Source organism: Mobula hypostoma, unplaced genomic scaffold (genome assembly GCF_963921235.1).
Source record: "Mobula hypostoma unplaced genomic scaffold, sMobHyp1.1 scaffold_36, whole genome shotgun sequence".
NCBI lineage: Eukaryota > Metazoa > Chordata > Chondrichthyes > Myliobatiformes > Myliobatidae > Mobula > Mobula hypostoma.
The window spans coordinates 1755279-1771594 of NW_026948187.1; the positions used below are offsets into that span (position 1 = coordinate 1755279).

The window sequence follows — 16316 nt, forward strand, 5'->3', positions numbered from 1 at the left end:
CGTTCATCCACCTCCTTCAGTCACCCTGACACACATCTCCCCCAGCAACTCATTCACCCACCTCCTTCAGTAACCCTGACACCCATCTCCCTCAGCAACTCGTTCACCCACCTCCTTCAGTAACCCTGACACCCATCTCCCCCAGCAACTCGTTCATCCACCTCCTTCAGTAACCCTGACACACATCTCCCCCAGCAACTCATTCACCCACCTCCTTCAGTCACCCTGACACACATCTCCCCCAGCAACTCATTCACCCACCTCCTTCAGTAACCCTGACACACATCTCCCTCAGCAACTCATTCACCCACCTCCTTCAGTAACCCTGACACCCATCTCCCTCAGCAACTCATTCACCCACCTCCTTCAGTAACCCTGACACACATCTCCCTCAGCAACTCGTTCATCCACCTCCTTCAGTAACCCTGACACCCATCTCCCCCAGCAACTCATTCATCCACCTCCTTCAGTAACCCTGACACACATCTCCCTCAGCAACTCGTTCATCCACCTCCTTCAGTAACCCTGACACCCATCTCCCTCAGCAACTCATTCATCCACCTCCTTCAGTAACCCTGACACCCATCTCCCTCAGCAACTCATTCATCCACCTCCTTCAGTAACCCTGACACACATCTCCCTCAGCAACTCGTTCATCCACCTCCTTCAGTAACCCTGACACCCATCTCCCTCAGCAACTCATTCACCCACCTCCTTCAGTAACCCTGACACACATCTCCCTCAGCAACTCATTCATCCACCTCCTTCAGTAACCCTGACACACATCTCCCTCAGCAACTCATTCATCCACCTCCTTCAGTCACCCTGACACACATCTCCCTCAGCAACTCATTCATCCACCTCCTTCAGTAACCCTGACACCCATCTCCCTCAGCAACTCATTCATCCACCTCCTTCAGTAACCCTGACACACATCTCCCTCAGCAACTCATTCATCCACCTCCTTCAGTAACCCTGACACCCATCTCCCCCAGCAACTCATTCATCCACCTCCTTCAGTAACCCTGACACCCATCTCCCTCAGCAACTCATTCATCCACCTCCTTCAGTAACCCTGACACACATCTCCCTCAGCAACTCATTCACCCACCTCCTTCAGTAACCCTGACACACATCTCCCTCAGCAACTCATTCATCCACCTCCTTCAGTAACCCTGACACACATCTCCCTCAGCAACTCATTCATCCACCTCCTTCAGTAACCCTGACACCCATCTCCCTCAGCAACTCATTCATCCACCTCCTTCAGTAACCCTGACACCCATCTCCCCCAGCAACTCATTCATCCACCTCCTTCAGTAACCCTGACACACATCTCCCCCAGCAACTCGTTCATCCACCTCCTTCAGTCACCCTGACACACATCTCCCTCAGCAACTCATTCATCCACCTCCTTCAGTAACCCTGACACCCATCTCCCTCAGCAACTCATTCATCCACCTCCTTCAGTAACCCTGACACACATCTCCCTCAGCAACTCATTCATCCACCTCCTTCAGTAACCCTGACACACATCTCCCTCAGCAACTCATTCATCCACCTCCTTCAGTAACCCTGACACACATCTCCCTCAGCAACTCATTCATCCACCTCCTTCAGTAACCCTGACACCCATCTCCCTCAGCAACTCATTCATCCACCTCCTTCAGTAACCCTGACACACATCTCCCCCAGCAACTCATTCATCCACCTCCTTCAGTAACCCTGACACACATCTCCCCCAGCAACTCGTTCATCCACCTCCTTCAGTCACCCTGACACACATCTCCCTCAGCAACTCATTCATCCACCTCCTTCAGTAACCCTGACACCCATCTCCCTCAGCAACTCATTCATCCACCTCCTTCAGTAACCCTGACACACATCTCCCCCAGCAACTCATTCATCCACCTCCTTCAGTAACCCTGACACACATCTCCCCCAGCAACTCATTCATCCACCTCCTTCAGTAACCCTGACACACATCTCCCTCAGCAACTCATTCATCCACCTCCTTCAGTAACCCTGACACCCATCTCCCTCAGCAACTCATTCATCCACCTCCTTCAGTAACCCTGACACACATCTCCCCCAGCAACTCATTCATCCACCTCCTTCAGTAACCCTGACACACATCTCCCCCAGCAACTCATTCATCCACCTCCTTCAGTAACCCTGACACCCATCTCCCCCAGCAACTCATTCATCCACCTCCTTCAGTAACCCTGACACCCATCTCCCTCAGCAACTCATTCATCCACCTCCTTCAGTAACCCTGACACACATCTCCCCCAGCAACTCATTCATCCACCTCCTTCAGTAACCCTGACACACATCTCCCTCAGCAACTCATTCATCCACCTCCTTCAGTAACCCTGACACCCATCTCCCTCAGCAACTCATTCATCCACCTCCTTCAGTAACCCTGACACACATCTCCCCCAGCAACTCATTCATCCACCTCCTTCAGTAACCCTGACACACATCTCCCTCAGCAACTCATTCATCCACCTCCTTCAGTAACCCTGACACACATCTCCCCCAGCAACTCATTCATCCACCTCCTTCAGTAACCCTGACACCCATCTCCCCCAGCAACTCATTCATCCACCTCCTTCAGTAACCCTGACACCCATCTCCCTCAGCAACTCATTCATCCACCTCCTTCAGTAACCCTGACACACATCTCCCTCAGCAACTCATTCATCCACCTCCTTCAGTAACCCTGACACCCATCTCCCTCAGCAACTCGTTCATCCACCTCCTTCAGTAACCCTGACACCCATCTCCCTCAGCAACTCATTCATCCACCTCCTTCAGTAACCCTGACACCCATCTCCCCCAGCAACTCATTCATCCACCTCCTTCAGTAACCCTGACACCCATCTCCCCCAGCAACTCATTCATCCACCTCCTTCAGTAACCCTGACACACATCTCCCTCAGCAACTCGTTCATCCACCTCCTTCAGTAACCCTGACACCCATCTCCCCCAGCAACTCATTCATCCACCTCCTTCAGTCACCCTGACACCCATCTCCCCCAGCAACTCGTTCACCCACCTCCTTCAGTAACCCTGACACCCATCTCCCCCAGCAACTCGTTCATCCACCTCCTTCAGTCACCCTGACACCCATCTCCTTCGACCACTCCGTCACCCACCTCTCTCGGTAACCCTGACACATACCTCCTTCAGCTAATCCATCACCCACACCCCTCTGCCACTTGCACCAATCTCCTTCAGCCCTCCATCACCCATCTTCCCTCAGTCAGCCGCGTGATGCTGGTTCTATCCATCAAACGTTAATTGCAGAGAGGAGTCACTGTAAAATGCATCCCCACAACTGATACCTGAGCTTGTATCTGGGTCCTCTTTTGTGGAGTAATCATCGCTTGGCTCAGGAGTTGTCCACTCAGTTTGTGGAGTTGGTACAGATGCTGAATCTGTAATAAACAGAGGAACATGGTGCGAATAGAGGAACAGACAATTGCCCGCCACGTTGGGACTCCAACATCTCCCAGTCACTGAGGCCAGAATAACTGGTCTGTAGTATCTTTCCTTCTACTGATCTACCTTCTTGAAGAGTGGAGTTACATTTGTAATTCTGCAGTCATCCGGAACCAATCCAGAATCTAGTGATTCTTGAAAGATCATTACCAATCCTTCCACACACTCATCAGCCTCCTCTTCCAGAAGTCTGGGGGTACACAATCTCATTCAGATGTCTCATCTACATTCAGACCTTTCAGTTTCCCAAGGATATCTTCTCTAGTTATGGTAACACAGTTCAGTTAAAGTTCCATCATTGTGTTTTGCAGGAGGCTCTATTTCTACCACCCCTACCACTGACAAAAGTGCTCGTAGATGTTTCTGGGATGTGGACAATGTCGTGTTGTGTACCCTACTGTTCCCAAGAATTCCTGAATGTGTTTTAAATCAGGGACACATGTTTGTGTTGGAGAAGATGTACTGTGCAAGCTTGTGATGGAACAAACTACAGGAATCACCACAGCCAGCCTTCCATCATACCATCACAGGCCCATCATGCTCCAATATGTAAGTTTATACAGCACTCACCCAACCACCAGCCACTGCAATGCACATCTTCCCCACAGGAGAGGTCTGATCAGCTGAACTAAGTCGTCCATAGCAAATCACCTCCCGCTTTCTACTAGATGGCCTTTTGGCAATTCGCTCTTTTCCCAATCTGAGTCAATCCTTGTCTGTACGTCACACACTACAGAACAATTCTCTAGGATGTGACATCCAGGGATACTGAAATCTGACCCTGCATGCTACGATCACTCAACTATCCCCAGCATCTGTACATTCATTTCACTTTATGTTTATCACAATGCATGACCTTCTGTTCATCCCGTAGTTCCATGTACCAGTCCCAGTGGCCTCTCCAACACCCACTGCTCAGAATACCTAGATATCTGTGTCCATTCGACCCTTCATGCAACTTCTTTTACTTGTTTCCTCACCATTCTCTCCTCGGTCAGTCCCACACCTGCTTGGCCTTCCCACGCACCTTTGTCCTCAGCACCCTCATCACCTATCTCCCTCAGCCACTCATTCACTCACCTGCTTAAGTAACCCTCACAACCATCTCCCTCGGCTACTCCGTCACCCATCACCCTCACCCACTCCGACATCCATCTCTCTGGTTCACCCTGACACATATTTCGCTCTGCCACTCCGTCACCCAGCCCACTCTGTCACTGCATCATCCATTTCCCTCGGGCCCTCCATTACCGTTGAATGTTAATTGCAGAGAGAAGTCTCTGTAAAACACATCCCCACAACTGATACCTGAGCTTGTTTCTGGGTCATTGCTTGTGGACAAATCATCGCTTGGCTGGGGAGTGGTCCCCTCGGGTTGCGAAGTTGGTACAGATGCTGAATCTGTCATAAACAGAGGCACATGTGAGAATAGAGGAACAGACAATTGCCCACCCCGTTGGGACTCCAACATCTCCCAGTCACTGAGGCCAGAATAACTGGCCTGTAGTATCTTCCCTTCTACTGATCTACCTTTTGAAGAGTGGAGTTACATTTGTAATTCTGCAGTCATCCGGAACCAATCCAGAATCTCGTGATTCTTGGAATATCATTACCAATCCTTCCACACTCTCTTCAGTCTCCTCTTCCAGAACTCTGGGGGTACACCATCTTCTTCAGATGTTTCATCTACATTCAGACATTTCAGTTTCCCAAGAACCTCCTCTCTCATTATGGTAACACAGTTTTTGTCAAAGCTCCATCATTGTGATTTGCAATAAGATCGATCTCTACCACCCCTACCACTGACAATGCACTTGTATATGGTTATGCGATTGTGGGCAAAGTCATGATCTGTACCCTAATATTCCCAAGAGACAATGAATGTGTGTTGGAGAGGATGTACTGTGCTAACTTGTGATGGGACGAGCCTACAGGAATCACCACAACCAGACTTCCAACATACCAACAAAGGCACATCACACCTGAAAATGTAACGACTCACCCAACCACCAGACTCAGAATTTCGCATCCTCCTCCCATGAGAGATCCTAAGTTATCCCAAACAAACCACCTTCATCTTTCAAACAGATGGCTAGAACCCTTTTTGTCAATTGTTCCAGTCCCACACTGTCATTCCTTGCCAATACATCATACACTCCAGAAAAATTCTTGGTTATGTAACACCCAGGGATAGAGAGATTTGACTCTCAATGTTACAGCCACTCATCCCACTCACCCAGGTGCCAGGCACAGTGACCTCCACAATCCCTGTTGCTCACAGCAAACCCCAAGCACATCCCGATTGGTCAGACCCATCATGCAACACTTTTACTTGCTCCTTCAACACGCTCCCCTCGGTCTCTCCCACACCATTTGAGACATCCCACACCCATCTGTCCTTGGTCCGTCTGTCACCCGTCCCCCTCGGCCGCTCCGTCACACGCCTCCCCCGGCTGCTTCGTCACCCATCTCCACTCAGTCAGTCCCTTGATTCTGGTTGAATCCATTGGATGATAATTTCAGAGGGCAGTCTGTGTACAACCGGCCCCACAACTGATATCTGAGCTTGTATCTGGGTCTGTGATTGTGGACAAATCATCACCTGGCTCAGCAGTTGTCCCCTTGGTTTGTGGAGTTGGTACAGATGTTGGATCTGTAATAAACAGGGGTACGTGGTGAGTACAAAGGAACAGACAATAGACCACTGGTTTGGGACTCCAACGTCTTTCGTACCACTGAGATTGGAATAACAGGTCTATAGTTTCCTTCTTTCTGCCTCGCTATCTTCTTCAAGAGTGGAGTGACATCTGTAATTTTCTTTTCTTCCAGAAACGTATGGAATCTAGTGATTCTTGAAAGATCATGACTAATCCCTCTACAGTCTCTTCAGCCACCTCTTCCAGAACTCTGGGGTGTACACTGTCTGGTTCAGGTGATCTATCTACATTCAGATCTTTCTGCTTCCCAAGCACCTCCTCTCTTGTTATGGAAACACAAACATTCAAATTTCCACCACAAAGACATGGGACAGCCTCAACTTCTATCACCCCTACCACTGACAGTGTGCTTGTAGATGGTTATGGGAATGTGGACAAAGACATTCTCTGTACCCTACTGTTCCCAAGAGACACTGAATGCATTTTATATCAGGAACAGATGGTGAGTTTGGAGAGGAAGTACTGAGCAAGTTTGTGATGGGACGACACACAGGAATCACCAAAATCAGCATTCCATCATGCTATCACAGGCCCATCGCGCTCCACCATGTAAGTTTATACAGCACTCACCCAACCACCAGTCACTGCAATCCACATCCTCCCCGCATGAGAGGTCCATTCAGCTGACTAAGTCGACCATAACAAAACACCTCCATCTTTCTACCAGACGGATCTTTGACAATTCCCTCCATTCCCACTCTGAGTCAATTCCCTCAATTCCCTCCACTCTGAGTCAAACCTTCCTTGTACGCCAGACACTCCAGAACAATTCTCTAAGATGTAATATCCAGGGATACTGGGATCTGACCCTGTATGCTACGGTCACTTAATTATCCCAGCATCTGCACATTCATTTCAGTTCATGTTTATCAAAACACATGACCTTCTGTTCATCCCGCAGTTCCACGTACCAGTCCTAGTGGCCTCCTGAACACCCACTGCTCGGAATATCTAGATATTTGTGTCCATTCCAATTGGTCAGACCTGTCATGCAACACTCTTTCACTTGATTCCACACCACTCTCCCTCGGTCACTCCCACACATTCTCGGCATTCCCTCACAACTCTGTCCTCAGCATCTACATCATCTATCTCCCTCAGCATCTCGTTCACCCACCTCCTTCAGTAACCCTGATACCCATCTACCTCAGCAACTCATTCACCCATCTCCTTCAGTCACCCTGACACACATCTCCCTGAGCATCTTGTTCACCCACCTCCTTCAGTAACCTTGACACACATCTCCCTCAGCATCTCGTTCACCCACCTTCTGCAGTAACCCTGACACACATCTCCAAGACAGGGAATGCATTTTAAATCAGGAACACATGGTGAGTGCAGGAGAGGATGTATTGTGCTAGCTTGAGATGGGAGGAGACAGCAGTAATCACCACAACTAGCCTTCCATCGTACCAACACATGTCCATCACGCCCAGACATGTAAGGTTAGACAACACTCATCCAACCACAATTCTCTGCAGACTGCATCTTCCTCCCCTGAGAGATCCAAAGTCATCCCAAACAAATCTCCTCCACCTTTCTACCAGATAGTTCAAAGCCTCTGATAATTTCTCCATTCCCAATCTAAGTCACATCGTCCGAATCCATCAGACACACCAGATCAAGTGCCTAAGATGTAACATCCAGGGATACTCAGATCTGACCCTACATGTTGCAGCCCCTCAATTATCCCAAACATCTGTACGTTCATATCACTCCATATTTATCACAGCACATGACCTTCTATTCTACCCATGTACCAAACCAGATGGCCTCCAAACAGTCACTGCACAGAATGCCTGGATATTTGTGTCCACTCCAATTGATCTAGCCCACCATGCAACACTTTTACTTGGTTCCACACCCTTCTCACTCAGTCTCTCCCACTCCTTTTTGGCCCTCCCACACATGTCACCCATTTCCCCCAGGCATGCCATCACCTATCCCCCTTGGCCACTCCATCACCCATTCCCCTCTGCCACTCCATCATCCATCTCCCCTCATTTAGTCACTTGATGCTGTGTGAATCCGTTGAATGTTAATTGCAGAGGAGTCTCTGTAAAACACATCCCCACAACTGATACCTGAGCTTGTATCTGGGTCCTTGATCGTGGACAAATCATCTCTTAGCTCAGGAGTTATCCCCTCAGTTTGTGAAGTTGGTTCAGAGGCTGGATCTACAATAAAAAGGGGCATATGGTGGGAACAGAGGAACAGACAATTGACAACCCAGTTGGGACTCCAACATCTACTCAATCACTGAAGGCAGAATAACTGGCCTATATATTCCCTCCTTCTGTCTCTCTACCTTCTTGAAGAGTTGAAATACATTTGTAGTTTTACAGCCATCTGGAACCATTCCAGAATCTAGTGATTCTTGAAAGATCATTACTAATCCCCCCACAATCTCTTCATCCTGCTCTTCCATAACTCTGGACGTACACCATCTCATTCATCTGTCTCTTCTGCATCAGACTTTTCAGTTTTCCAAGAACCTCCTCTCTAGTGATGCTAACACAGTTCAGTCAAATCTACACCATTGTGATTTGCAGGAGACCCCATTTCTACAACCGCTACCACTGACAAATGTGCCTGCAGACGGTGATGCAATTGTGGACAAGGTCATGTTCTGTAATTTACTGTTCTCAAGAGACCCTGAATATGTTTTAAATCAGGGGCACATGGTGAGTGTTGCAGAGAGAGCATTGTGCTAGCTTGTGATAGAATGAGACAACAGGAAACACCACAACCAGACTTCCAACATACCAACAAAGGTACATCACACCCAATCATGTAAGGTTATACAGCACGCACCCAACCACCACACTCAGCATTTCACATCCTCCTCCCATGAGAGGTCCCGGGTCATCCTAACCAAATCACCTCCATCTTTCGATCAGATGGCTAGAATGCTCTTTGTCAATTTCTGCAGTCCCACACTCTCATTCCTTGCCAATTAGTCATTCCTTCCAGAACAATTCCAGAGTATGTAGCGTCCAGAGATACTGAGATTTGACTCTGTATGCTATAGTCACTCAGTTATCCACAGCATCATTAGGTTGATTTCAAATCATGTTTATCTCAATGACAGAGCTTCTGTGCATCCCACTCAACCGCGTGCCAAGCACAGAGACCTGCACAATCACTGCTGCTCAGGGCAAACCCCAAGCCCATCCCCAATGGTCAAACCAATCATGCAACACTTTTACTTGCTCCCTCAACACTCTTCCCTCGGTCTCTCCCTCACTGTTTGATCCATCCCACACCCCTCTGTCCTTGGTCCATCTGTCATCCATCTCACTCAGCTCGTCCATCACCCATCTCCCACGGTGACTCGATCACCAATCTCCCTCGATCCCTCCATCTTCCATCTCCCCTCAGTCAGTCCCTTGATTCTGGCTAAATCCATTGGATGATAATTTCAGAGTGATGTCTGTGTAAAACATGTCCCCACAACTGGTACCTGAGCTTGTATCCTGGTCCGTGATTGTGGACAAATCATCACTTGGCTCAGGACTTGTCCTCTCAGTTTGTGGAGTTGATACAGATGATGGATCTGAAATAAACAGGGGCACATGGTGGGAAAAGATGTACAGATAAATGCCCACCCCGTTGGGACTCCAACATCCCCCAGTCACTGAGGCCAGAATAACTGGCCTGTGGTATCCTTCCTTCTGCATCTCTACCTTCTTGAAGAGTGGAGTTACATTTGTAATTTTGCAGTCATCCGGAACCAATCCAGAATCTCGTGATTCTTGAAAGATCATTACCAATCCTTCCACACACTCATCAGCCTCCTCTTCCAGAATTCTGGGGTACACGATCTTGTTCAGATGTCTCATCTACATTCAGACCTTTCAGTTTCCCAAGAATATCTTCTCTAGTTATGGTAACACAGTCCAGTCAAAGTTCCATCATTGTGTTTTGCAGAAGGCTCTATTTTTACCACCCCTACCACTGACAAAAGTGCTCGTAGATGTTTCTGGGATTGTGGACAAGGTCGTGTTGTGTACCCTACTGTTCCCAAGAATCCCTGAATGTGTTTCAAATCAGGGACACATGGTGTGTGTTGGAGAAGATGTACTGTGCAAGCTTGTGATGGAACAAACTACAGGAATCACCACAGCCAGCCTTCCAACATACCATCACAGGCCCATCGTGCTCCACTATGCAAGTTTATACAGCACTCACCCAACCACCAGCCACTGCAATGCACATCTTCCCCACATGAGAGGTCTGATCAGCTGAACTAAGTCGTCCATAGCAAATCACCTCCCGCTTTCTACTAGATGGCCTTTTGGCAATTCTCTCTTTTCCCAATCTGAGTCAATTGTTGCCTATACGTCACACACTACAGAACAATTCTCTAAGATGTAACATCCAGGGATACTCAAATCTGACCCTGCATGCTACGGTCACTCAACTATCCCCAGCATCTGTACATTCATTTCACTTTATGTTTAGCAGAATGCATCACCTTCTGTTCATCCCATAGTTCAATGTACCAATCCCAGTGGCCTCTCCAACACTCAATGCTCAGAATACCTAGATATTTGTGTCCATTTCAATTGTTCAGACCCATCATGCAACACTTCTACTTGCTCCCTCAACACGCTCCCCTCGGTCTATCCCACACCATTTGAGCCATCCCACACCCGTCTGTCATCCGTCCCCCTCAGCCACTCCATCATCTATCTCCGCTCAGTCAGTCCCTTGATTCTAGTTGAATCCATTGGATGATAATTTCAGAGTGATGTCTGTGTAAAACATGTCCCCACAACAGATACCTGAGCTTGTAGCTTGGTCTGTGATTGTGGACAAATCATCACTTGGCTCAGCAGTCCTCCCCTCGGTTTGTGGAGTTGGTACAGATGATGGATCTGAAATAAACAGGGGTACATGGTGAGTACAAAGGAACAGACAATAGACCACTGGTTTGGACTCCAACATCTTTCGTACCACTGAGATTAGAATAACAGGCCTATAGTTTCCCTCTTTCTGCCTCGCTACCTTCATCAAGAGTGGGGTGACATCTGTAATTTTCTTGTCGTCCAGAAACATATAGAATCTAGTGATTATTGAAAGATCATGACTAATCCCTCTACAGCCTCTTCAGCCACCTCTCCCAGAACTCTGGGTCTGGTCCAGGTGATCTATTTACATTCAGACCTTTCTGCTTCCCAAGCATCTCCTCTCTTGATATGGAAACACAAACATTCAAATTTCCACCACAAAGACACGGGACAGCCTCAACTTCTACTACCCCTACCACTGACAGTGCGCTTGTAGACTGTTATGCGATTGTAGACAAAGACATTCTCCATACACTACTGTTCCCAAGAGACGCTGAGTGTGTTTTATATCAGAAACACTTGGTGAGTTTGGAGAGGAAGTACTGAGCAAGTTTGTGATGGGACAACACACAGGAATCACCAAAATCAGCATTCCATCATGCTATCACAGGCCCATCGTGCTCCACCATGTAAGTTTATACAGCACTCACCCAACCACCAGTCACTGCAATCCACATCCTCCTCGCATGAGAGGTCCATTCAGCTGACTAAGTCGTCCATAACAAAACACCTCCATCCTTCTACCAGACGGATCTTTGACAATTCCCTGCATTCCTACTCTGAGTCAAACCTTCCTTGTATGTCAGACACTCCAGAACAATTCTCTAAGATGTAATATCCAGGGATACTGGGATCTGACCCTGTATGCTACAGTCACTTAATTATCCCAGCATCTGTGCATTCATTTCAGTTCATGTCTATCAAAACACAAGACCTTCTTTTCACCCCGCAGTTCCACATACCAGTCCACTGCTCAGAATACCTAGATATTTGTGTCCATTAAATTGGTCAGACCCGTCACGCAACACTCTTTCACTTGATTCCACACAATTCTCCCTCGGTCACTCCCACACATTCTCGGCATTCCCTCACAACTCTGTCCTCAGCATCTCCATCACCTATCTCCCTCAGCAACTTGTTCACCCACCTCTTTCAGTAACACTGACACACATCTCCCTCGGCCACTCTGTCACCCACCTCTCTGGTTAACCCTGACACCCATCTCTCTCATCCACTCCGGCACACATCTCCCTCGACCACCCAGTCACCCACCTCTCTTGGTCATCCTGACACATATCTCCTTCAGCTAATCCGTCACCCATCCCCCTCTGCCACTCGCACCGATCTCCTTCGGGCCCTCCATCTCCCATCTTCCCTCAGTCAGCTGCTTCATGCTGGTTCTATCCATTGAATGTTAATTGCAGAGAGGAGTCACTGTAAAACACATCCCCACAACTGTTACCTGAGCTTGTATCTGGGTCCGTGATTGTGGAGTAATCATTGCTTGGATCAGGACTTGTACCCTCAGTTTGTGGAGTTGGTACAGGAGTTGGTACAGAAGTTCGATCTGTAATAAACAAGGGCACATGGTACGAATAGAGAAACAGACAAATGCCCACCCCATTGGGACTCCAACATCTCCCAGTCACTGAGGCCGGAACAACTGGCCTGTAGTATCCTTCCGTCTGCCTCTCTACCTTCTTGAAGAGTGGAGTTACTTTTGTAGTTTTGCAGTCATCTGGAACCAATCCAGAATCTCGTGATTCTTGAAAGATCATTACCAATCCTTCCACACACTCATCAGCCTGCTCTTCCAGAACTCTGGGGGTACACAATCTTGTTCAGATGTCTCATCTACATTCAGACCTTTCAGTTTCCCAAGAATCTCTTCTCTAGTTATGGTAACACAGTCCAGTTAAAGTTCCATCATTGTGTTTTGCAGGAGGCTCTATTTTTACCACCCCTACCACTGACAAACGTGCTCGTAGATGTTTCTGGGATGTGGACAAGGTCGTGCTGTGTACCCTACTGTTCCCAAGAGTCCCTGAATGTGTTTCAAATTAGGAACACATGGTTTGTGTTGGAGAAGATGTACTGTGCAAGCTTGTGATGGAACAATCTACAGGAATCACCACAGCCAGCCTTCCATCATACCATCACAGGCCCATCATGCTCCACTATGTCATGCAAGGTGCTTTAACTTGCTTCCTCACCACTCTCCCCTCGGTCTCTCCTACACCTCTCTGTACTCTGTACCTATGTTACCCGTCTCCCTCGGCTGCTCCACCACCCGTCTCCCTTGGTCACTGCGTCACTCTGCTCCCTCAGCCCGTCCATCACTCATCTCCCACGGTGACTCTATCACCAATCTCCCTCAACCCCTCCATCACCCATCTCCCCTCAGTCAGTCGCTTGATTCTGGTTGAATTCATTGACTGATAATTTCAGAGGGAAGTCTGTGTAAAAGATGTCCCCACAATTGGTACCTGAGCTTGTATTCTTGTCCGTGATCATTGAAAAATCATCACTTGGCTCAGGAGTTGTCCCCTCGGTTTGTGGAGTTGGTACAGATGTTGGATCTGTAATAAACAGGGGTACGTGGTGGGAACTGAGGAACAGACAACAGACCACTGGATTGAGACTCCAACATCTTCCCAACCACTGAGATTACAATAACAGGCCAATAGTTTCCTTCTTTATGACTCACTACCTTCTTCAGGAGTGGAGCGATATCTGTAATTTTGTTGGCTTCCAGTAACATATAGAATCTAGTGATCCTTGAAAGATCATTACTAATGCCTCCACAATCTATTCAGCCACCTCTTCTAGAACTCTTGGGGGTACACTATCTGATCTGGGTGGTAAACACAAAAAATAATCTGCAGATGCTGGGGTCAAATCAACACTCACAACACGCTGGAGGAACTCAGCAGGTTGGGGAGCATCCGTGGAAACGATGAGTCGACGTTTCGGGCCGGAACCCTTCCTGAGGACCGTAGGGGAAGGGGCAGAGGCCCTATAATGAAGGTGGGGGGAGGGTGGGAAGGAGAAGGCTGGTAGGTTCCAGGTGAAAAACCGGTAAGGGGAAAGAGAAAGGGGTGAGGGAGGGGAGGCAGGGATGTCATAGGCAGGAAAGGTGAAGAAAGAACAGGGGAAAACACAATGGCTAGTAGAAGGAGGCGGGAACATGAGGGAGGTGGTAGGCAGCTGGCAGAGGGGCCAGAGTAACAAAGTGATAGGGGAAGGGAGGGAGAGGGAATTACCAGAAGTTGGAGAATTCTATGTTCATACCAAGGGGCTGGAGACTACCTAGATGGTATATGAGGTGTTGTTCCGCCAACCTGAGTTTAGCCTCATCATGGCAGTAGAGGAGGCCATGTATGGACATATCTGAATGGGAGTGGGAAGCAGAGTTGAAGTGGATGGCTACTGGGAGATCAGGAGATCTGATCTGGGTGATTTATCTACATTCAGATCTTTGTTTCCTAAAAACGTCCTCTCTTGTTATGGAAACACAGATATTCAAATTTCCACCACAGTCACATGGGACAGCCTCAATTGCTATTACCCTTACCACTGACAATGCTCCTGTAGATGGTACTGGGAACTGTGGACAAAATCAGGGACACATAGTGAGGGTTGCAAGATGAAGTATTGAGCAAATTTGTGATGGGATGACCTGCAGGAATCACCAAAATCAGCATTCAATCATGCCATCACAGGCCAAATTGTGCTCCACAATGTAAGTTTATACAGCACTCATCGATCCACCAGTCACTGAATTCCACAACCTCCTCGCATGAGAGGGCCACACAGCTGAACTAAGTTGTCCGTAACAAATCGCCTCCATCTTTCTACTAGATGTTTCTTTGACAATTCCCTCCTTCTCAATGAGAGTCAATCCTGCCCGTACGTCAGACACTCCAGAACAATTATCTTAGACGTAACATCCAGGCATACTCAGATCTGACCCTGTATGATACAGTCACTCAATTATTCCCAGCATCTATACATTCATTTCACTTCAGATTTCTCACAACGCATGACCTTCTATTCATCCCACTGTTCCACGTACCAGTCCAAGTGGCCTCCCCAATATCCACTGTTCGGAAGTCCTAGATATTTGTGTCCATTCATATTGGTCAGACCAGTCATGCTACATTATTTTACTTGCTTCTTTAACACTCTCCCCTCAGCTGATCCCACACCTTCTTGGCCCTCCAACACCCCTCTGTTCTCAGCACCTCTGCTCCCCTTCTCCCTCGGTCACTCCGTCACCCATCCCCGTCTGCCACACCATCACCCATCTCCCTCGGACTCTCCATCACCCATCTCCCTCGGACCCTCCATCACCCATCTCCCCTCAGTCAGACACTTGATTCTGGTTGAATACATTAGATGATAATTTCAGTGAAGATTCTGTGTAAAACACATCCCCACAGCTGATACCTGAGCTTGTATCTGGGTCCATGATCGTTGTCGAATCATCGCCTGGCTCAGGAGTTGTCTCCTCAGTTTGTGGAGTTGTTATAGATGTTGCATCTGCAATAAACAGGGGTACATGCTGGGAGCAGAGGAACAGGCAATTGCCCACCCAGTTGGGACTCCAAATTCTTTCTAATGGCTGAGGTCAGAATAGATGGCCTATAGTTTCCTTTCTCCTACCTCTCTACCTTGTTGAAGAGTGGTATGACATTTGTAATTTTCCAGTCTTCTGGAACCATTCCAGAAAGATAATTTCAAATACCTCCAGAATCTCTTCAGCTACCTCTTCCAGAACTCCAGGGATACACTATCTGTTTCAGGTGACTTCTCTGTACTCAGACCTTTCAGTTTCCCAATAAACTTCTCTCCAGTTATGGTAACACAGGTACTCAAAGTACCAGCATAGAGACTTGTGAGGCTCTATTTCTACAAACCCTACACTGACAAATGTGTTTGTAGATGGTTATGGGATTGTGGGAAAGACCTGCTCTGTATCCCTACTGTTTCCGAAAGACCCTAAATCTGTTTTAAAATCAGGAATACATGGTGAATGCAGGAAAGGAATTATTGAGCTCACTTGTGATAGGAGAGACTACAGGAATAAGCAAAGTTAACCTTCCATCACACCAGCAAATGCCCATCACAGCCGCAATGTAAGGTTATACACCACTCACCCAACCACCAGTCACTGTATTCCCCATGCTCCTCCAATGAGGGGTTCGCTCAGCTCTCCTAAGTTGTCCCAAACAAATCA

The 16316-nt window shown here is 47.9% G+C and overlaps 2 protein-coding genes across 3 annotated transcripts in view; one reads left to right on the forward strand and one right to left on the reverse strand.

The window, feature by feature from the left end:
- Positions 1-16316, forward strand: part of LOC134341616 (zinc finger protein 239-like) — a 618489-nt gene that overhangs the window by 357500 nt on the left and 244673 nt on the right. The gene's annotated exons all lie outside the window — the stretch shown is intronic.
- The window catches only part of LOC134341537 (cell surface glycoprotein 1-like), a 97984-nt gene that overhangs the window by 33227 nt on the left and 48441 nt on the right, over positions 1-16316 (reverse strand). The window contains exons 16-24 of the mRNA XM_063039404.1: positions 15527-15619; positions 13564-13656; positions 12540-12644; positions 11012-11104; positions 9688-9780; positions 8309-8401; positions 6110-6160; positions 4816-4908; positions 3351-3443 (exon numbers count right to left, since the gene is read on the reverse strand). Coding sequence (XP_062895474.1) covers positions 3351-3443; positions 4816-4908; positions 6110-6160; positions 8309-8401; positions 9688-9780; positions 11012-11104; positions 12540-12644; positions 13564-13656; positions 15527-15619 — 807 coding nt within the window. The remainder of the gene's footprint in view (positions 1-3350; positions 3444-4815; positions 4909-6109; positions 6161-8308; positions 8402-9687; positions 9781-11011; positions 11105-12539; positions 12645-13563; positions 13657-15526; positions 15620-16316) is intronic.